Genomic DNA, 24,452 nt, shown 5'->3' on the forward strand with positions numbered 1-24,452 from the left:
ATGCATGTGTTTTTTATATATGCATAATAAATTTACACAGTACACACACATATTATTTAAACTTATTTTGGATGCAATAATATTTTGACAGCACAAAATTATACAAATTTGCATGCATTGGTCACACTTTATATTAAGTGCTTAGTTTTGGATAATTTAATTCTTAATTGATTTGCTATGCAAATGTTGTAAGGAGCTGATGCCAGTGATATAATTCATGTCTATATATTTTAGAAAGTTAATATTTTTGTTTTATAACAGTGTAATTACTGCTCATTACTATGTTGTTACTGTATATATGTAACGAAGGACAAATGGGACGACTTAATATAAAGTGTTACCTTGTTTATTCAAAGAATAAATGAAAATAATCTTAAAATGCTCTGAAATTAAACGTATGCGATTCTTCAAACAAGTCTGTGTGTCCGCTTTAACATAGTAGCTAGAGATAGAAGACAATATGAACACTAAAGACAGAATTGTTCAAAAGAGAAAATAAGTTTCAAACTATGCAAGCATCTGTTTTGACTCATGCTGTAGCTTGTTGCTGGAAATTACTGGAAGCAAGTGCAATGGGTGAATCTCACAAAAAAATGTCAAGATATTGTTTGGCTTAGTTCACATTATGGGCTAAACTGGCCCAAGTCTGACTTTTTTGTTCAAATGTGACCAATATCTGATTTTCTCGTAACAAAAATCAGATTTTTTTCAAATCATGCCCACGCCACTTTCCTATGTGGTCTTAAATTGCATACATATATGACTTGTCGCATTTCAAATGGTTTGCACATCACTGAAATGCAACAGATGTCACAATTCTGCAATGGAGGAGGCGGAAAGATTTTTATTCCCACAAACACAGTGCACTGTGTCTGACATCACGTCGTCTTCTGCGCATGCGGGTCATTTCAGGGCTCACACAAGTCGCATTTAAATGACAATGTGAACAACAGTGCAAAAAACCGGATCTGAGCATTAAGACCTCCACTATCAACTAAGCCACAGAGTCGCCTCAAAGTCAGATAAAACAAGTTTGAATTAGAAAAAGAATATTTCTAAAATAAAATGTATTAAACCATATAACCATATCAAATATATGGATTATATTTTGCAAAAAAACGATAAAATAATAAATAAATGAAGTGAATTTATATTTTGAAATACTATACTTTTTAAGTAAAAAAAAATCTACTATTAATATAGTTCACAAATTTTCTGTACTTTGAGAATGTAATGAGAATATCGGGGGAAAAAAGAAAAACATTTGCGATAAAATATGTTAACAAAACTGGTCGTTTTCTTATTGCAATATATATATTTTTTTTACCATGGATTTTGTTTGATATGTGAGCCAGACTTGACATGCTTTATGAGATTCACCTAACAATTATTAATGTAGTTTTTAAAAATAATTACGTGGACCTGTTCAATAACAGCCAATTAATTATATGATAAAATATATATATATAAAATGTGTATATATATGTATTTGTTTGTAATAAAAATAATAATGTTTCTACAATGATTTTTTAAAAGTTGTTCAGTGATAATAGTGGCCACTTAATGGTCCATTTGGATTGATATAACTTTCATATATCTATTTTTTATCTATATATTGACATTTAAATGAATTATTTTACTCCTCTGGACACAGTAATGGACCGCCAGCTGTCAGTCTGACGGCTCAACAGTATGAAAAAACCACTGGTGTGCTGTTGGTTACTAGCTCATCATAAGTTTTTCTTTCTTTTTTTCACAAGTTTTCTTCTTTTTCACCCGCACGCATCATTAGGAATCCAAAAATAAAAGTCCCTGAAATCCTGACCAGAGAACACATGAAAGCACTGTCAACCAAAGGCACTTAAAGAGCAAGAGCAATAATGTGCTGTCACACGCTGTGTAGTGAACTGAAGCATGACAGAAGTGTATTTGAGGGAAAGATGGAACAAATGTCACTGGGAGGCTCCGGATCTTAGTCGGGGGGTCTGGATCTTTGTGGAAGATCCCTCATTTTCACGACAAACTCTGAGCCTCTTCTGCTTCTGCTTTGGCGTTTAGTTCGTATGTTTGGCAGAGACGACTGAGATGCTTTCGCTGTTTCTGGATCTGCGCACATGTCGATGGTAGATGGAGCTTCTCTCTGCGTCAGCACCTCAAGTGAAATGCGGCATACGACTGCAGGTTCTGCAACGCAAAAGAACGTATGTAAGATATCTGCTGAATAAGCAACTTGCGTTATTTATTATATTTTGGTAGCACTTTCCATGAATAGGGTACAAAGGCTGACTTGACACTTCCACGACCAGAGGACCAGTGAATTTAATCGTCAACTTCAAGAGAACAAACCCAATGCAAACCCAACTGCAACTTTTTACACTTTTTGCTTGCTTTTACAACTTTTTGCTTGTTAATAGTAAGGAAGTTGTTTAATAATAAGTTAACCGGTTAAAATGCGGTCATGAAGAATAAGGCATTAATATGTGCTTTGTAATTACTAATTAACAGCCAGTATGCTAGTGTGCTAGCAATATGCTAATAAACAACTAACCTAAAAGTGTTATCAAAATGTGTTAATACTGCAGCCATGTTACCAAAATGAGCTAATAATGCAGACATAGTAGTTATTATTATTGATGGGGTTTTGGTTCCTTGCCGCTTTCGTCTCTGGCTTGCTTAGTTGGGAACCTTTATTTCTAGCAAGTGTCGTCGATTTGATTGATGCTATAAATCAATGCCATAAATCTAATGTCAGTTCAACAGACTAAATGTGTGGTCATTTTAGCATAATTTTTTGGTCAAAATGTCTATTGTCACAAAGCAAGTAGCTTTCTGTTGTTCTGTGACGTAATATTAACTTGAACCTGAAAATGAGTTAATCTATACAAAGATTAAACTTTGTATACTCTTTATACCTCCTATTCTTTATCACGGAACCCTCTAACCGTACAGATTCCTATTGAAATTTTGAGTAAAAAAAAAAGTTGCAATCACGCTTTATAATTTACATGAGAGATTGAAATTCCCAGTAGTGCTGTTTCCAATTGAAACAAATAGATTTTGCCTGTGAAAATATGCTAAAAAACAGTAAATCTGGGTATAGATATTTGAAGTTTCACTCTTTTCATAAGTGATGGGACATCGAACTACACTCAATCCAAGGATGGTGCCTGGTCATTGCACAGCTAAAAACAGGTCCAACAGTACAATAAATCATCAACGGCTCTTCAATCAGTGTTGACCTCTTTTGTTCCTCTTTCCCATCTTTAAATCTAACCGATCTTTCATTTACAAATCCAGTGTAGTCACTATAATGTCCAAATGAGATTGAAGTTCATTTTAGAGGAAGAGATCGGGCTGACTTTGAGAGGTCGCTCTGACATCCAACAATAACCATATTTACCGCTTACGTGGCCTTTGCTACTTTCGTGCGTTTCATCCTTTTCCTGCGCATGAGGGTGACCTGAGGCCTCTTCAAGCCGGCGATGAGCAGCAGCAGTCTGGGTCGGGACTTGGTGAGCCAGCTTCTCAGTAGCGTCCCCTTGGGAAACCTAGAAAACATCGCATCCTGTGAGTCCAAAAAACATTTCGCACCTTTCGTCAACTGCTTTATTATACTCAAATACGTACTTAAAATGACTGATTCTGTGAATGAATTTTGGTGTTTTATTTATTTTTGCCAAGTTTGGGTCACAGTTTATAAAGCTCTACATAAATAAACCTGGCATCAGTTTAATGGTTATTGAGTTTTTAATGGTAAACAACATTTTTTTTTTTTAATTGACTCAAGCTTTTGCATGAACGCTTGATTTTGAATTTGACTCGCTGTTCATTTTAACACAGCGCTTTGTGCCATATTTTCCCTTCAATTAATATTTCTGTTTTTACACAACGGAGGCAAACAAAAATGAATTGCGAATACTTTAATTAAATTATAATTATAAATTATAGCTGACTAAATTCAGTGAAGAATTGAGCGTGGGCGTTTCATTTATTCAGGCTTTCAACATGAGCTCAAATGTGTCTAAATAGTCATGACAGATTTCGAGTTAAGCAAGAGCGGGTCTGAATTATGAATTGTAAAGATTTGTTAAGAATTCCAGATCATCAGGCATTTCACCCCATAGAATAACTATATTTTATTTATAGAAATGAAATACAAAAGTATGTACACTATATTTAACAATGTTAGGATTTGTTTCTACATTTCAATACAATTAAGCATTTTCTCCTGTAACTCTCATTACTGCAATGTAACTATTTATATTTGCATAATTACAGTTATAAGTACAGTAGCGTAGTTAGAACAGTTGATTTGCTAATTTCAAAAAGCTTCATTTTCTAAATGCAATTCTTAGTTTTTGTTTGACTAATCTATTGATTTACTTATGTACTTTCTTAATACGTACTAACATATTTATGTACTTAAGTACTTGTATTCTTATGTACTTACATTTGACATATTTACATATGTACTGACATATTTACATACTTTTGTACTTAGGTGTTTATGTACTTATTTACATACCTATGTATATTCATATACATACTGACATATTTACATATGTTCGTACTTATTTGAAATATTTACTTACTTTAAATACTTTTACATATGTGCTGACATTCTTACATATGTACTTACATATTTACATATATATGTTCTTGCATACATTCTTACGTGCTTGCATAGTTATAAACTTCAAATACATAACTTACATAACATAATCACATATAAACATACTGTATTCTCACACACACATACACACACACACACATGCACACAACACACACACATATATATATATATACTTATATACTTACGTACTAAAGTAAACTAAAATATGACCTGGATATTAGATGGAAAACCATCTATTTACTTCATATCCAATAATCACTGATAGATACTTCGTCTGAGCCGTGTTGTTCCAGATTGACTGTACAGCCCAGAGTGAAGAGCACATAAACCCTTTTCAATCTTACTTTTAAAGTCTATGGTTCATTGGTCTCTTCTGTCACACTAACAGCTGTAAATCATTGTGATGCATGTGTCATGTTTAGTCTAAGGCGAGTCTTGAGAAGTGTCACTGTCCAGCAGCTGGAGCTTTACTGTGTGTGTGTGTTTGTGTGAGTGAGTGAGTGACTGTTTGCTTCTGTTCAATAACATGTTTCATCTGCTTTTGACTGCACTCAGCGCAACTCAGCTACAGAAACACACAGATGAAATCAGATTATTGACAGAAGACAACAATTAACACGTGGAGCGTCTGTTTATCGATGCAGTCAATTTAAACAATATTGACTCAACATAATTAACTGAACACACTTAATTTTTCTCCATCACACCTTTTGTCATTAAAATGTACACTGCAGTGCTTTTATTATTATTTATTTATTTTGTTTGCTTGCTTTTTTTTTTTTTTTTTTTTTTTTTTACAACCAACCAACCAATAAGGTCCAAATTTTAAATTAGTGGATACATTAATAAACGTTAAAAAACAGCAAATACATTTGCTACAGTATCTATTAATCTTTGTTAATGCTAGTTGTATCAAATTCAACAGCTCAATGCCATTTAAAAATACTAGCAGATACTGTTGATTTGAATGTATTATGTAAATGCTGAAATTAATATAAAATTAGTAAATAAGTATTTTGAATAACAATACAACTGTTCATTGTTAATGTTAGTTCCTTTTGTTAAACATGCATAACATGCATAACATCATAGATTTATTATTATTTCAAATAATTTCGTTTTTTTGTATTGTTTTCATTTTTACGTAAACATTTTGCCACTTTGTTGTGTTTTGTCATTTATTTTTAATATTTTTTATATTATTAATTTTAATATGTCTATATTATTTATTTTATTTCAGGTTTAGTTTTAATTATTTTAGTAGCTACTTAGAACTAAAACTATTTTATTTTATTTATCTATGGTTTTAGTTACTTATAATAAAATAATTTTGTTGAACAGTTTGAAATTATACTTTAAAAAGCAAGTATCAAGAATAACAAGTGTCAAAAGCACACAATTATGTGGCCAAAAGTCTGTTTTTCAAGAGTTGCCATGTATCAGACAGAACTGAATCCTTCATACAGTTACACAAAAAAATCATGATGTTTCACCAGTGACTCTTAAAAGTGTCAAACTATACTTTTCCCTCCTGACCTGCAACATTATAGAGAGAATATTTAAGACCTCTTTGGAAAGACAACGTAATAAAACATTCAGAAACAGCCCACAGACATCATAAATGATCTGGAGGTTGACCTGGCAACATATACCCATGCCAACATTCAATCCAAAAACCCCAAAATCAAACACACATATACCTTCCTCCCACTGTTGTGTGGATTTACTAAATATTTTGGCATCAGCTGCCAGTAAAATTCAACTGACTTTACAATGAAATCACGTAAACACAAGAGCCGGAAACTTCCCATCCTTCTCATTCTCTGCATGATTTCCCTCCAGAACAAACTAAAGCGCTCCTCCTGTGTGTCTGCGAGCACAAAGCGCTGTGGAAGTGTGGCGTTCCTCCAGAACAGCGGCACAGTACCTCAAGCAGCAACACTCCTCACCGAAGCACCATCTCAACCAGCCCACAGCCTCCTGAGAACCAACCCCTTCACGCTCCAAACGCTCCCATAACAGGACTTCAGATGAAGGGTGACAGTATAAGCCAGCTTTTATACTCACGTCTCGCACGTCTGACTGCTGAGCTCAATGGAAAATATAAAACTTCAATTGTTTCAACTTTTGCTGGTCGAGCATGACCCAACGGGCCAGAGAGAGATCTAGCAACGTTTAGACGCGCTGCGGCCGCGCTGAAGCCATTGTTGTTGTCCCAGAGGGGCTCGATGTTAAATGCGCAGAGAGCAACATTGTTTGTTTTGAGGCCTTGTTTTCCTCGTTTTTTTTTTCTTCTTCTTCCAATTCTGTCTCTGATGTTAGCCCAATAATTCTCCCGTAGGACAAAATTAGCTGCTTAGCTAATTCATCAAGGTGTCCAAAATGGATGTTACTCCCACTCTGGGAAGCTTTGTTGATTCATTGTTGTACTGATCCATCTATGTCTTCTTAGATTTCTCCAGTATTTGACTTTTCAAAGCGATTTTGAGATGTCATATCCAAATATTATGTTCACAATATCTTGACTTTCAACTTGAAATTTAGTCCAAAGATTGTCTTCTTCTAAAAAATGTACTAGCAAAAAATGTTCTAGTCTTTTCAGATTTTATCCACGCAAACACTGGCTGTTGAGATGCCGTATCCGAATATCATATTCACAATCTTGATTTCTGCACTTTCAAAAATAAACTGCTTCTTGATGCCATAGAAGAATTTTTTTTGTCTAAATGGTTCCCTAAAGAACCTTTAACATAAGAAGAGTGTTTCTCTTTCACAAAAGTTTCTTTGTGGTGAAAGAAGGTTCTTCAGGTTTTAAAAACGGTAAGAAAGAGTTCTTTAAAGAAACTTTCACTAAATGGTTCTTTGTGGAACAAAAGTGGTTCTTCTATGACATCGCTGCTAATAAGCTATTAAGCACCTTTATTTATCAGAGTGTAACTTGAGATTTAGTCCAAAATTGGTCTTCGTTGAAGAAATGTACTAGCAAAATTAAAACTAGCAAAAATGTTTGATTTTATTTTGATAGTCCACTTTAGGCATTCTGCTAACAATAAGTAACTTTGCAACTATATGTTAACTAGCAGTCATTAGAATATCTTAAAAACAGGAAAAAGTATGTCATGTTCTAATATCCCTAAACTTGGTGAGTTAGTAGACAAGTAGTTCCAAATGAATTAGTATTAGTTGACACATAGTTGCAAAGTTACTTTTAATTAGGAGAATGTCTAAAATGGACCATCAAAATACGGCCTAACCAAACCTTCTGGCAAAACTAAATGTGAGTCTATGATAGACCAAAAATAAATAAATATAATGAATCGACAACTACCTCAAATGTCCGAAACAGTATTTCAAACAACTGAAGAACTATAAACACATTATAATATTAAATGAAACACAGTCAATCAAACTGAAGACAGTGACAAAAAACCAACCAGAGCAGCTTTCTCAACTACAAAACTTACTCATTTACAAATCAGCAGTATATGCCTAAAAATAAAACATCACTTAAGTTTATCCAGGTGATCAGCATCTTAATTTAGCAAAAAAAAGAAAGAAAGCGTTTCTTACCAATTGACTCCACACATTTGTTAGGCTATGCCCCCTGCGCCCTGCTAAGCCGCATATATGATGCTATGGACTTATTAGTGTCACGCTAGAAAGTTCAACCAGGATGGAAAAAAACAAATCTGCGGGACAAAGGGAAGTGCAGCGGCTCCAGGGGCGGAGCGGGGACGGAGAGGGGGGCTTCAACAGGAGGGTCCACTCAGCACTTCTCTCAGCGAGCAACAACGGATGATCCTGGGCTCCGCACCAATCAGAGCACTTGCTCATGCTGTTTCTATGACAGCAAGGGCCCCGCTGGTATAAAATGCTGCTACAGAGGACAGAGAGGTCAGCCAAACTACCATCCTCCATTGCACATGTGGAAAATAAAGTCCTTCAAATGGACTTGACACAGAAGGGTTAATGTATGCTGTATACACTCTGAGTTAAATACAATTTTTATAGTAATTCTTTTAGAGTGTATACAGCATATGTTAACCCTTTGGTGCTGTGTCAAGTTCATTCAAAGGAGCTTGGGACCCGTGGAAATAAATACAAGCAAACAAATAACACAAATAAACAAACAGTAAATACATTTGATTGAAACAACAGTATAGAAAGAGCCGAGGAAAAGATAAATAAAAACTGTTCAGATTTATACAGTATTTATAATGCCTGTGATATCCCTTCCTCTGTATTTTGCAGTATTGTTTTTTATTTCGTTTTATTATTAATGTGTGTGTGTGTGTGAGCGTGTTATATTTAGAATTATATGTTATATTTATATGTTAGTTATATTTTTTGTCATGCCATTAAAAAATTAATATCTTTAAAATATAATCTGTTTTTATAGAATAGTTTAAACGCTAAATTAGATTCTCTTCTGATAACCAAGGTTGCATTTATTTGGTAAAAAACAAAAACAATAGAAACCAACATATTGTGAAATATCATTACAATTTAAAAGCATTATTTTTTATGTTAAATATATTTAAAATGGTAATTGATTGAGAATAATGACTGACAATAATAATGGTGTCAAAAATAGCTTTTGCTGCGTTTTTCCCCCGGGATTTTTTTTGATAAACAGAGAGTTCAAGAGAACAGCATTTATTTGAAATATAAATATTCTGTAAAATTAATACTTAAAATTAAAAGTATTTTGATCAATTTCATGCATCCTTAAAAAACGTTTCCACGAAGCTATCCAGCCGAAGAAATATTTTTAATCTGAAATATTTCTTGAGAGGCAAATCAGCATATAATGATTTCTGAAAGATCATGTGACACTGAAGACTGGAGTAATGAAAATTCAGCACTGCATCATAGAAATAAATTACAGTTTAACAGACTTTTATATAGAAACTATATATATTTTAAATTAACATTATTCTCACAATTATTTAGATTTTGATTTTAGATGAAATCTGCAATATTCCCTGCAGTGTCTTTTACTCTCTGAGAGGGGCAGTGTGGCGCTGCTTGAGACGCTCATGAGCCGGTAAAGACCCCTGGGAGAGACCGAACACACAGTGAAGAGGATATTAGCGCACAGACTGCAGAGGATGTGTGTGTGTGTGTGTGAGAGAGAATGAAAGAGAGAGAGAGAGAGCGCTGGGGAAGCCTGGCACTGCATTGCAGATCAACAAACGGCAGACAGGAGGAGACTGCAGAAGTCTGCAGCGGGATTCCCTTGCTTGATAAGTGACCAGAATAAATGCTTCATGGTCATTTTTACGACAAAGAAAAAAACTGTTGTTTATGTTGTGCTGTTTAATCCTTCATGAGCAACAGTTATTTGTTGCAGAATATATAATGAGACTATCGACCATAACACTCTTTTGAATAGGCAAGAAAACTTTGCTGGCATTAGTGGAAGTGCCTTAGAGTGGTTCAAATCAGACTCATCTGACCGCCATCAGTTCGTAGCAGCGAATTAAGATGTATCGTATCGATTACAAGTGCAGTATGGAGTACCTCAAGGCTCAGTAGTAAATTCTTCTTTATCAGTGCTGTTAATAGCAATATTTATTTTGAAAGCCATGTTTCTAGCATCTGAAAAACTGTGGTTTTCCAAATCTAAAACATGTCTAAATTACAACCTATGCTCTCAACGTTAAATGCAGACATGCTAATTCATATGTTTGTGACTTCAAGGTTATACTATTCTAATGCTTTACTGGGTGGTTGTTCTGCACGCTTGAAGTTGGTCCAAAATGCAGCAGCATTAAGTGTGATCATATCAGCCCGGTTCTATCGATATTACACTGGCTCCCTATCAAACACTGGATAGATCAAAATTGACTGTGGGTGGGATATCCTTCTCTATTTAGCCCTCAAACTCTAGAACACTAACACTACATAACACTGTTCAGGAGGCAGACACACTCTGCCAATTTAAATCTCGATCAAAGACACATCTCTTTTACCTGGCATACACATAATACACTAACATCCTTCTATTATTCAAATCCATTAAAGGATTTTTAGGCTTTAATAATTATATCAGCCAGAGGCAGGAACACTCCCTATAAAACACAATGTACTCGTTACATTGTAAGAAGAATGGCATCTATGCTAATCTTAGTTTGTTTGTTTCTTATTTTGTTCCAAGAGATGATGTCTACAGCCGTGATCATCAGGGGAGACTAAGAGACCTAGATGAGCACCAGAGACAGATCCTCAGTGAAGACCTTGACTAAAAGTGCTAAAAATATAACAAAAAAATTAAAATTTAATAAAATACCTACACTACATAATACTATTATTGTTAGAAATTAGAAATTTAATTAAAATAATAAATATTATAAAACTGTTAGTTCCATTTCTGTGATTCTGATTGGTTAGCAGTTTTGTTCACGATGCATCACTGCTATGACTGCTTCACCTAAAGGTTCTTGCACGGTACCTAACAATGCCCTTCAGCTGTGATTTATTCACGATATATATATATATATATATATATATATATATATATATATATATATATATATATATATATATATATATATATATACAACAGAAATAACCTAAAGGATTTAAACTGTAAATTAAAATTATAAGAAACAAATATGTGTATATACATATATCCCTTCTGGTACTAAACACATCTGGTGGTTCTGCTGCTAAAAAGCTAATATTTTTGTTTCATTTGACCACAGAAGCCAGTCAATCAATCAATCAATCATTTTTATTTATATAAAATATAATTTATAACAACACACGTTGTATCAAAGCACTTCCCACAGTCCCATTTGACATTCCAGTCATGTCTGATAACTGAATATGCCGGTTCTCGTGGTGATGTAGGTGCTGTTTGACAATTATTTTTAAGGTTTTCTGACCCCTCAAACCTGAACAATTTTCTGCAATTCTCCAGCCGTGGTCCTTGGAGACTCTTTAGCCAATCAAACTCTGTAATGATATAGACACACGTCCTCTGCCATGCAGTTTTGTTGCATTTTTTGTTAATTGAAAATTAATTATCGCCCTGATGATGGAAAAGCTCTTCTCTTAAAGGCACTTCGCTAATTTGTGAAGCTCAAATCTTTTGCTGCGCATCAGAAATATTCACTGAAATGCTTGTCTAATGTTGAGTTAATCTACATGCAAGAATAAATTATTTTAAAGTAACATAATTATTTATTTAATTGTATATTCAGCTGTTTTGCCATCATCTCTGTGATAAGCAGGGTATAATGCATGGTTATTAACATAAAACAAATCCCCTAAAGCGACTCAAGACCTGCCTTGACTTCTAATCACCCTGACAGGTTTTTTTTGTGGTACATTATTACTTACATAGAAAATTCCCACAAGAAGTAGGACTTCCCTCTAGAGTGCAGAAGTGAATATAAATGTCTGGTTCAGCTGCAGAAAATTATGAATGCTTTGGTTTGACGTTTAAAGTGGAAACTGGCCTCTTCCTCTTTTTGAATCTTGGTGGTTAAAATCTTGCAAGCAGAAGTAATTACCAATTTTCCAATGTTACCACATTTTCACTGTCCTTTGTGTTACTTGTATGTGTTTGTATAAGCATGTTCTGTTATGAATAATATTCAATTTAAGTAATATACAAAGTACCCAAGGTCCAAAATGTAGTTTTTGCCACAAATGCCAGACAAATTGAGTAGATTTATCAGGAGGTAAAGATCACATAAATGTTGTAAGAAGAGTTGACAATACAGGCATGCATAAACTAATATCATTATCATCATTATTGAGCTATCTGGGACCAAATTAAACAAAAGCCACTTTAGCAACGTTATGTTTTATTCCCCTAAGGTCTCAAGTTTTGTCACAATACTTTAAAGAAAGACCACGTTTATGTCATTGTGGGTAATTATTGTAACTTGTTATCACTGTATTTAATATGCTGAGAAATCTGAGCTTTAAAGAGGTCTAAAGAGTCTTAATAACCTGAAAAATGTAGGCATAATTGTTAAAAAAACGTTGAAGAGTAAGTATAATGTTGACCTGTTGGTGTCATTAGATGGTTAAAGCTAGAGATCACAAATTTCTTGCCAGCAATTTCCCCATTACTGTTGCTGAAACCTACCATATAGTTCAAAGATCTTCCTTAGACTCAGTACAGCACGTTTCACAATGCATTTAAAATAGCTTTACAGAATATCATGCATGCATATATTACAGCTTGAAACAGCTCCCAAAGCAGCCAAAGGCATCTGTGACAAAGAAAAAACAGCTCAAGACAAAACTTCACAAGGTGTGAGCAGAAGGAAAAATCTGGAAAGCAGAATCAGGACGAGCCCATTCCTCCTCCAGCATTACAGTACTTGCACGTAAATACTGCAATGTGTGCGTTATAAATTAAACAGATTTAATTTTTCAATGCGCATTATGCTTTAATAAAATTGAAACCTTTTATAAACATTCTTTTGACAGTAGGTAACTTTGCACCTAGCTTTCATTAGATGAGTAGATTATTATCTGCTAACTCTTTATTGTGATGATCTACCAACAGACATTCTACTGACTATAGGTAACTTTCAAGAACATGTCGACTTATTCTAACCCTAACCCTACCAATGTACTAATACTCTAATGAAAGCTAGTTGACATGTAGGTCAAAAGTTAATTGTCAACAGAAAGTTCACAAGGCATCATCAAAATAAAGTAAAACCGAAACCTGTGACTCAGTCGTCACTCAGCAGCACAGAAGGAGAGTCAGTGGAATGTCAGGCGAGGCCTGGAATACAGAATACAGTGACCTTGGTATGGGTATCTGTAAATATGGAAAAACAAATAAATGGTATTCTGATGTTGAAACAAAAGAAAGGGCCAGGTAATACAGTACCAGTCAATTGTTGAAAATAATTATGATATATATATATATATATATATATATATATATATTGTTGCAGGGTGAAGAAACACACGGCAAGTGAGAGCTCAAAATAAATACCCTGGAGGGTGGATTTATTGAAAACAGAAAATAAATGGTGATAAGAGTCCCAAGATAGATGTTGCAGTGCTCTTTTCTCGTCCGTTGTGGTGCAGTGGGTCCGTGCTGTGGGATGGTGGCTGATCGGTCAAACGCTGCTGTCTGAAACACACAAGAGAAAGGATGTTACTGCAAGCTTGTGTGGAGTTCATGCTCATTCCTCTGGCACGCCTCGTTTGCCTTTTCAAGCCAGATGGAAGTGAGCAGCAGCTGTGACCGATCAGCTTGTGATGGGTGTGTTCAGGTGCTCCTCATTTGTTACCAGGGCGATGCTGATGGTTGCTCGGGATGCTCGTCATAATATATATATGTAAGAAGATGTTTACCAAGATCATTACAGTTTTTTGTGATTATATAATCAAATTTTATTTATTTCTGTGATCCAAGCTGAATTTTCTGCATCATTGCTCCAGTCTTCAACGCCAAGATTCTTCAAAAATCATTGTAATATGCTTATTTGAAAATAAAAATGTCAAAATTAATCAATTTCTTCAGCAAGACCACATGAAATTGATCAAAAGTGACTATAAAGAGAAAATGGGAAAATGCGTCATGCATTCAAAATATTTTAAGCAGCGCTATCTGTTGCCAAACGTCATGTGATATACTGGAATAATGAATCCTGTTTTTTTTCTTTGATCACAGGGAGAATTTATATAATTTTATTTTAGATAGTTTTTTTTATTGTTATAGTATTTCACAGTATTACTGTTGGAGCTTTTGTGAGAATCAGAGACTTCTTTCCAAAACAAACAAACAAAAAAAATGTAATCAATCCCAACTTTTGGTTACCAAAGACAGTAACAAAAAAATATTTTATAGCCATTAAAATTGTAGTACTCCCATGATAATGTTTGCATATTTGGCCTTGACAGATCTGATCTGCTTTAAAAGAAGAGTTGGCTTGCTACTGGCAATAAATACGCAGAACATCTGAGCATAAGACATGTTGCTGTTGTATGAATAGGTATAGATAAATCCCATAGCAGATTCAGGCAGGTGGAGCTGGGGAGGTGGAGGTTTCAGGCTTACCGCAAACACTTGAGCCAGACTATATAAATGTTTAGCAATCAAGCTCATTGGCTGCAGAATCAGCAGAGGCCAAATAGCTTGTGGCGTGTTGTAAATTGTGTTATTTCTAGGAGATTGCGTGTCCATTGCAACAGCCTGTGCACCATATGATTTCAGAGTAAACTGGAAATATGTACAGGCTAGTACCTAGAATTAACCTAATCTTATACTATCATAACAAAAGTTCTGACATCAAATAACTCCTTGTGTAGTAAATATTAATTGTGCATTCAAAATGTCAAGAAATTAATAGGCCTGTAACTCAGCTTTAGTTGTGGAGATAGCATGACGCAGGTGATTAGCATAAGACATAAACTTGCACTTTAATTAAATATCTGTCCCAGAATGCTCTCAGGATCAGACAGGCTCTGTGGCCCTAATCAGATTATGAGACCCATCAGAGAAAGTAGACGTCTTTAATTGTGACTGTCTGAAGAAGTCAGAGCAATTAAGACAAAACAAACCCACCAGGATTCAACAGGCTAAGATGAGCTACTGCTGCTTGAGCTGTGCTTGATGAGAGTATATGTTTCAGAAAACACAGACTACTATTATCATACTTTTATTCAAAGACAGCAAAGACATTTCAGTGCTGCACTTTTTAACTTCCTCTTCAAAGAGTCTTGAAAGAAAAAAAAAATCATCACGGGTTTCCACAAAAATGTGAAGCAGCACTGTATTCAACAATAATATTCAGAAATGCTTCTTGAGCAGCAAATCAGCATAAAATAAAATTATTATTTATATAGGATTGTGTGACACTGAAGACTGCAGTAGTGATGCTTGAAAAATCCGATTTGTTCAAATTATCAAATTTGATTGAATCAATTACAGTTTAACATATATTCAAACAGAAAACAGTTATTTTAAGTTATTACAGCATTTTTAATCACATAAATGCAGCCTCGGTGAGCAAAAGATACTTATTTCAACAACACTGTATGTCACAAAAATACTTCACTAAAATTGATTTTAGGAGATTCAAAGTTATTAATAGGAATAATATGTAATGCAAAGTATACATTATTTTATATGAACATTTGACACAGTTGAATTGACAGTTTCTTGTGCTTCTTCATTTATATAGACCAACAGGACATAAAAAAATACAAAATAAAAAATAAGTAAAAATACTGTAATTTATATTCCTTTTAAGATAAGAAAAAATGAGTCAACCTTTGTGTTAAGGCTCATGAACTGGTATGAGTGATTTTACATGAAGAACTGTGTGTGTGTATTTTCATTGAGATTCATTGACATATTGATTGATTTCATAATCAATATGTCTACTAATTTAGCTAAACTTGGATCTTAAAAAAGTAAATAATTGTTAATAGCTAAAGGTAAAATGTAAAGGTAAGACAACTGCTATCAGCTTTAAAATATTTTGCAGCTCCATTTTTCTGATTATCTTCAGAGTAAAAATAAAAGTACAATCAGTAAGTCCCGTCAAGTTAGTTTCACAGTGTACACACTGATTCATTCTGCATACAGGATATACATTGAATCAAACATTAAAGTTGTGCAGTGCAATTTTTTTTCTAAACGTTCAAGAGTTTAACACACAATAGACACTTTAGACACACTATGATATACTCTTCTCAATCTGTTTCTTGGAAATTACATTTACAAAAAAAATGGACTCAAAACTATAAAATACAATTTTTGGCAATAATGCTAAAAATCACATGCTAAATAACACTGCTGCTCCTTATTTCATGCGTCATTTGTTCTCATATTACTTCAGACAATGGCATATGCCTCATACACTTAAACAGTTATCATTATTGCTTATCCACTACCTAATTTGTTAACTTCTGAAAGAATGGTACATATAGTACATAATATACTTTCTCTTAACTGTTTCTTGTGTATTTTTTTCCTTTAAGTTAATATAAAATAAAAGAGCCAGAGTTATGAAGCTGTTAAAAAAACAAATAAAAACAAACAACGTGCAATGTATTTAACATCCACCAAGGATTCACTGACAGGGGAATTTTGGTTCTTTTGCATTTGTCACTATTGCTATATTGCATATTGTCACATTATTAAGAGCACAGCATTTAGTCACACAAACAGGCTACAGTATTTTATAATATGATGCCAAAACGATGCTAAAAACATTATTTTCATCATATAAACAGACAATACAGACATCATTCTAAACAGACAATAACCAGGTTGATGATTTTCCAAGATGACTTTTGAAATGTGGCTTCAAAAGTATGTTTATGTGCAAGGTAGCAAAATTGGTCTATCCATAAAACAAGAGCTGAGGAATTATTCATAAATTGTCATATTTGCTTGACTGACTTATCAAACATATAATTCGACAGTAAAAACAGAAGATCAATAAGACTGTTGACTTAAATGACCATACAAAAATGTCATTGTTTAAAAAAAAATGACAATTGATATTCATTATAGTGACATATTCTATAATATGTAATTTCTATATATCTATATATCCATATATTTATGTGTTGATTATTAAAGCATTTCATTCTTTGTTCCACTGAAGACAGCGGAATTTAAAAAAAATTAAAAATGTAAAAAAAAATTGCACCATATCTCTCTAAAAATAATGGTTCCAAAATGGATTTTTGGTTCTTCAAGCCAACAATTTTCAAAAGAACTTGGTGTGAAGAACATTTTAATGATTTAAAAAACGTTTTTCACTAAACAGAACATCCCGTGCAATGGAAAGCTTGAATGTTTTAAAGATTTAGATTTAGAGAGGATTAGGAGAAATTCATGTTGCTACTTAGAAAACTACATATTACTAAACTTCCAAATCTCTTCCGATAAAGAAACAAAATACATCTACTTCTCGGAGGAAAGTTACAATTTTTGGTGAACTATTCCTTTGAAAATTGTTTCTGGTACAACTGATACCATTTATTTTTAAGAGTGTATGAGTGCCTCAACACAAGGCTGAAAAAAAACAAAACGTTTCGTTCTTCATCTTTAAAGAAATGTACTACTTGAGTTCAGTTTAGCTTTGAGTACAACAGGAACAAACCATGTTTTCCTTAGCCCACCGTATCTGATATGAAGCCCAGTTAGGAGAACATGGTGTCATCCTTTTCTGAATCTGGAGAATCTGGTCTTGACATGTCAAACAGGTTAGAAGATCCTGAGGTCTTTCTGTCTTTGAGAAGCTGGAGCATCTCAGCGAGCTGGCCTTCAAGGGCACTCATTCTGGTGCTGAGGGAGAGGATGTCTCCTCTAAGCTCCTGTTTCAATTCTATAAAGCAGGCCTGAAGACTCTGTTCTGGAATGGGGCAAAATGCTCGCTTGCCCTCGGCCTGCAAGGGGCTCCGATCCTGAGGGGTTCGAGCACTCCCGTCACTCTTAGTGATGCCGCTGTCCCAAGAGTCCCACTTAGTCCTATCTGGAAGCATCTCCATGGACTCAGCTTTAGACACAGAACACCAGGAGAGATCAGACTTGGTTGTGGCTTCTTTAAACCGCCCCCAGCCTTTGCTTTTGGGAGGCTCTGCTGACTTGTTTCCTGTACAGGTTCCATTAGGGGCCACCGGAGTGGAGAGTTTGACTTGGCATGACGATGTTCTACTTGTTGAGGAAGACGCGGAGGTAACCGGAGTGGCTGGACTTTCAGTGACCGTAACAACGCTGGTGGTTGCAGTCACCTCGTGTACAACGGTCTCCACTTTACCTCGCTCCACGTCTGGTTCTGCTTGGCTCACTCGCTCTGCTGCCAGACGGGCCTCTTTCTGCTGACGGAAGCGTTGGAAGAGACGCCGCACCGGGTGATCTGGAGGAAGATTCAGAGGTGCTTCATTCTTCCGTCGCAGCATCTCCTCTTCCTCTCGTTTCACGTCGCTTATTTTACGGAAGATGATCTGTAGGATTCAGACAAGAAATATATTTATACAAAAACTATACTGAGTTTTTAAAGAATAGATTGTGAGATTAGTTTATATGAAGAACAGAACAGTACTTAAGCTGCAATTATTTATTATCAGGTTCAACTTTAAAACAATTTGATGACCATAACATGCATTTAAATGTGCTGAATTCAACGCAAATGAGATTTGAGAGCTTGCTCAGAGGGCAAGATTTAATGTAAATAAATTGGCCTGAATTTTGGACTGTTCTTCGTAGAATACCAGGATTAGAGCTGCAACTGAAGCTTGAATTTAAAAAATATACTTATACATTAAGGTTATACTTTAATGCTGATTTATAAGTGTCAATATAAGTAAAGTTAAGAAAAAAGCAAGCATATAATACAGTTTTTGCAATTTGTTGACGTGCATATGATATGCAGTTTTCACATACATTATGTGCATCTACCCCTAATCCTACCCATTGCATATCATATGCATGCCAAAGTAAATTTTTGCATATCAAGAAAACAAATTAGTTATTTTTTTTGGCATACTATTTATATTTGAAATTTGGCTAGTGTATTTGCATCCACACCACATCATATCAATAAATCAATCAATCATTTTTATTTATATAGCACTTTTAACAACAAATGTTGTATCAAAGTACTGAACAGTATAAAGTAGAAGGATACAATGATAGGGATGTATAATGACGAGATTGAACAATTTGTTATTAAATGCAGAGGCGGTCTCTGTAATCAATTTGACGATAATCGCTAGAAGTTAAGTGTACCCAACATAGCAAGCCAGAGGCGACAGCGGTGAACAGTCATGCCTTGTAGAGGAGGCTCTGGCCTGAGTGATAGTGTCTTCCGCCGCCAATGGCAGAGAACTTAGGTCTGCTGCGTCCTGTCCTGGAGCCACACATAAAGACTCCACAGACCAGGCCTTTTCTCAGAGGTAGGTGCTAGGGAGGGGCTATCGTGAAAGGCATGAGTTCCAGAATGCAGTTCTGGGTGGGCAAAAATGGCACAACCAACAAAACCTGTTTCTTGTTCGCTCTGACCTTGCACAGTGTCTGTACGAGACTCACAGGGGTAGAAGCATAGACCCCAAGGCCAGATGAGTGCCAGTGCATTGCTGTAAACTCTGGATCCAATTTGATGGTGGTCGCAACCTCCCATGGGAGCAGTCTGAATCGCCATCCTCAGAGGACGATTGCCCATCCCTGATGCTGCTATCAACATCTGATCATCTTTAAAAAGATGAGAGCCAACCCTGCACAGAAACTGCTGTTTTAGGTAAAACATCCAGAGAATTGCTGACAGAGGCGCTGCTGACTGTCGCCTGGTGAATGCTGCTTCTCCTTCATTCACTTAGCTCTAAAGCAAACATGAGTGGTTGTACCTTTCACCTATTTATATCCATATGTTGGTTTGGGAGGCAAATACCACTAAACAAATTTCATTAGTGTTTTCTCTTAATCAGAGTGAATCTAGGCAAGACAAGACCAAACAAGACCCCAGTCTGTTGTCATGACATAACTCATAGTGACTGACAGATAGTTAACGTTAGTTTCAAACTTGCACATTTCACAATTATATAACGTATAGTAGGTATAGTTGCACCACGACAACCTTTCCTTGCCAAATTATCCGTTATGTTAAGACACGCTCTCTATGACATAATTTCCTGTTTCAAGTTAGTATTTTTCTGCATGTTAGTTGTACTTCAAGAATTTGATTTTGTAGACAAAGGTTTTTATTTATCTATTTTAACTGTAAACAAGCAGTAAAGCTTTTGCAGTGTTATTTTTTTATGAGGCTTTTTCTTCATTATAATGTAAGGATGGTTGCATCACCATGAATCTTTTACTTTATGTCTCCTGTATGTATCAAAGTATATTTTTAATACAGAAATTAAAACCATGGTAATTACAGAAAATGCATTTTTAATGAATAAACCAAAGGCTAGGATGATGAGCAACACGTCATTGACCCAGAATTTTTCTGTGCCCTTGGTGACTGTGCACTCCACAACATCTATCTGAGCTCTTGACCCTTGAGCATCTCGAACGATGAGGGGAACATCACATGGCTCATTTTGAAGTGTTGCTAAAGGGGTTAGTCATTGCTATCTTTAGCTTGATGGTGCATGAAAATTAGGCATTGCAAGTGTACCAATTTTTGAAAAAGAGCAAATTCAATTTATACAATAAGCTGATAAGCAGCTGTACACAAAAGGTTAAAACGATTCCCTAGTTGGTCTCGGTTCCTCTGGTCCAATTTATGTGAATGACTCTACATCCCATGTGTTTGTCAGTTGTCAAAAGACCCGCTTGAGGTCTGTGACTCACATGCTGCAATTTTTTGCTCACGGTAAGTCATTTCCAAATGCATCACCTTACAGCCAATCACATGAGCTGTAAATAATGTGAGACTACAGAAACAAACAGGGTGTCAAACACAAATCCTATCTAACACTGTAATGCACAAGGTAAAAGGTATAAATACAAATTAATTACATTTTTTTTTGCAGTTCCAAAAATGTTTTAAAAAAATTAAAATTATAATAATAAAAATAATAATTAATAAAAAAATTGTGACATTAAAACACTTTTACCATAAGGCATGATTACTAATACTAAACTAATACTGAACATTTTAACCTTTATCTAACATAACCATCTCTATATAGCTTTTCTGACTTGCTCAGTAATGCACCTGGTAAAGCATTGGACTAGAAGATGTGAAGCACTCTGGACGAATGTTTAAAACACAAGTCACGAAGAAGGAACTCAAAGACTTGAGAAGACTTGCTTAAAGGTACAATAGATGATTGTCTTTAAAAACATTTTTGGTTGTGACATCAGCGTCACATTATTACACAGTTTTGCTTGCTACTCATCCGAAAACGTACTACATATAATTCTGTTTTTCAAAATGTTTGGAATTGTAGCATTATGAAGTACTATATAGGTTTCTCTACTCATTAGGAATTATATTGCTCAACTACCGCATTAATTACAATAACTAGCATAAAATCTGTTTTGGATAAAACTTAAAACGCTTTTAGCACTTACTGGATATTTCACCTCAAAATTTTTGTATATTTTCAAACATAATTTTGCTGAAATGTTCCAACAGGCACATTTTTTTTGTAATAAACTGATATAACATTGACTGTAGAACAAAAATAAATATATGTGATTTACATTTAGCTTGCAGTGTCAATATGTATAAATGCCCTGTTGACATTATTATTATTTATTTATTTTTTTTATCTCGCCAAATTCAAGGTCAAAACTGTCAGGTGCTAACTGGTCAATGATAGCCTGGCAATCTTTGCCCCTTGGGTATTACTGTGTTTGTTTAACATGAATGCTGTCACAGGATCAAGAAAAGGTCCAGAAATATGTCTTATTTGGCAAAATCTTAGTCACTTTCTCCAAACACATCACCAAGTCAAATGTATCTGGGTCTACATTGTGCCCTTAGCTTCTAGACATGGTCCAAGTCAACATGCAAATGGGAGAGGATTGTAATATCCTTAAGATATGTCATGCTGTGTTCTTTCAAAAAATGGTGGACAACAGCTTTTCATATCCTGGGGGAATCTTTTTTTTAATTTTTTTACTTAATTATGAATGAACCTGGAGGCTGAAGAAAAGCAGGATTTTTTTTTCTTTATGTTGGCTAATGCTACAGTGTAATTAATTCCAATATTTTCCTTATAAAAACCCCACTCCTGCTTCTTGTCAAATCTTTTACAGTTGAGTGAAAAGACTATTAAGTTCATTTGTCTTATTTAGATTAGATTGATCACTGAAGGTGGTGGAGACTGAATTGTACTGCATTTAAATGTAAAACAGATGAGAAATAGGCACAGGGCGTTTAGGACTGACGTTTTTTTTGCAAACCTAATAACAAGCCAATGTTAATGAATGCGGAAGCTGTCCTAATGTGTTAATGATGTTGCTTCATTAATTCCTTCCTGTCCACAGCCTGACTCAGCGAGACTTTGTTTACTTGCCAGGTCACATGAATCTGCTTCCTGATGAAGCCACTTAAATGCATTGTAAGGTACAAAAATAAATGGATTTTCTATCAGATCAGACGGATGAGTGTGAGATGTGTGGAGGGAGCAGCATTGAACTGGAGGCGGACAATATTCAGGAGTGTCATTTTTCTGATGTGTCAGAGGCAAAGATAATGAGTTTTGGGGGTTAGAGAGGTTCATAGTTTATTGCTCGAGTCTGAAAACTGACTGAACGCAACAAACGCATTTTTTCATGTCCAATCTCGATCAGCCATCTGTAGAGAATTATTGTTTGAGTCTGAGATAACATGAAAAACATAACATGTTACATACAGTACTCATCTGACAATGGCGCATGTTCAAAACAAACATGCTTTGCAAAGATTGGCAAAAGCACATTTTACATATGTTTTTTTTCAATGCAGTCAAAAACCCACTGGTTTCTATGAAACATCTTTCAAAGTTGGCATGAAACAGAAGTTGCAATTGTCTTCCTTTTGTGAGTGAAACAGCTTCTTGAACAAAAATGTAGGCTGAGAATTGATTGGATTGTTGGGTTATTACATTTTCTATTGCCGTGATCTCATGAGAGTGAATGGCTATCCTTTCCTCGCACTGAGACACGTATCATCAGAGAAGAAATGAAAAAATTTTTTTTAAATTGTGGCAACAGTTGTCCCAACAGAAAATTGTGCAGGGCAGTACAGAAATTCTACTGGGTCAATAAAAAAATTTAGATACAATGAGTCAAAATAAAATGTAAATATAAACTTTTAAATTTGGGAGCTCAAATCTCTCTCTCTCTCTCTCGAACATTTTGTCAACTTTTTCTTTTTATATATATATATTAAATTAAGTTGACAAAATGTGTCCACAGATATTTGTTTATTTGTAGAAAATAAAGCAGAACAACATGGATGTGTAAATAATGGCAGGATTTTCTAAGTCGGCTGAACTGTTTCTTTAAGACACTTACCAGAAGGTTTAACCGTAATGATTTTAGAGTGTTTAAAGAGACTCTGTAAGATAATTGCACTTCCACCACAAACTCCCATGAGTCTGGAAATGTAGCTGGCTGTTATGTCATCAACTTGCTCTAGTACACTTCCATCTTCATTTGCTTGCTCCAGTGAAAGTGACCAGTCACAATTTACTGCCCATGATAATCAATCAAGTCATAGGACTTTAAATTGGCTTCCAATGTCCGTTATTAGCATAGAGGTGACTGGTAACAGTTGGATGTCTCTAAAAAGATTAATTACTCCAACCATTTAAGAAATGACCCTGAAGGGGTTAAAGAATTCAATATTTCAGAGTGACCTACTACTTCAAAGCAAAGGGTTGGGTTATTGAATTTTTCAAAATTCTTTCAGGTTTTTTATTACTTATCCAGATGCAGTGTCATTTTGTATGACCACAGTGCAGAGTGTTTTTGTGAATCAGACTACTCTGATTATGCTAAATGTGTTTGCGTGCGGCAATTAAAGACAATGCTATAAACATATGAACACTCGATAATGTGTTGGAATTTGACCTTTATGTGATGAAGATGAAGCAATTTGTTGGACATATATTCATTAAGTGTCATTTTTATATAATTATATGCTTGTGATTCCTAAACCTGCCCGTCAGCAGAATCTAGGTGAACATGCTTCTGTAATATAATATTTTACAAGCAGCCACTCACCTGAAACTGGTTCAACAACCTCATTAAGTCCTTTTTGTGGGCAAACAAGAGACTAGATACTTTCCCGAGGGTGGGATGCGACCTAAATCAACAGTATGAGGCCTTCTGAGAGCCATAGAACATAAGACACTGTTGTTGCATGTGCACAGAACCAGG

At 34.9% G+C, this 24,452-nt stretch overlaps 1 protein-coding gene and 1 long non-coding RNA gene across 4 annotated transcripts in view; both read right to left on the bottom strand.

The window, feature by feature from the left end:
- Positions 1 to 44: 44 nt before the first annotated feature.
- Positions 45 to 8,859, bottom strand: LOC122327120. Its single transcript, XR_006247599.1, has 3 exons — positions 8,204 to 8,859; positions 3,401 to 3,548; positions 45 to 2,184 (listed from the first exon to the last, which is right to left on the bottom strand). It is a non-coding gene; the product is annotated as an uncharacterized LOC122327120 (long non-coding RNA).
- Positions 8,860 to 15,263: 6,404 nt separating this feature from the next.
- The window catches only part of kcnh1b (potassium voltage-gated channel, subfamily H (eag-related), member 1b), a 49,883-nt gene continuing 40,694 nt past the window's right edge, over positions 15,264 to 24,452 (bottom strand). For all 3 annotated transcript variants that reach the window (XM_043223421.1, XM_043223422.1, XM_043223420.1), the window contains one exon: positions 15,264 to 18,580. In XM_043223421.1, coding sequence (XP_043079356.1) covers positions 17,777 to 18,580 — 804 coding nt within the window. In that variant the 3' untranslated portion in view covers positions 15,264 to 17,776. The remainder of the gene's footprint in view (positions 18,581 to 24,452) is intronic.

This window comes from Puntigrus tetrazona, chromosome 22 (assembly GCF_018831695.1).
Source record: "Puntigrus tetrazona isolate hp1 chromosome 22, ASM1883169v1, whole genome shotgun sequence".
In the NCBI taxonomy this organism is placed as follows: domain Eukaryota; kingdom Metazoa; phylum Chordata; class Actinopteri; order Cypriniformes; family Cyprinidae; genus Puntigrus; species Puntigrus tetrazona.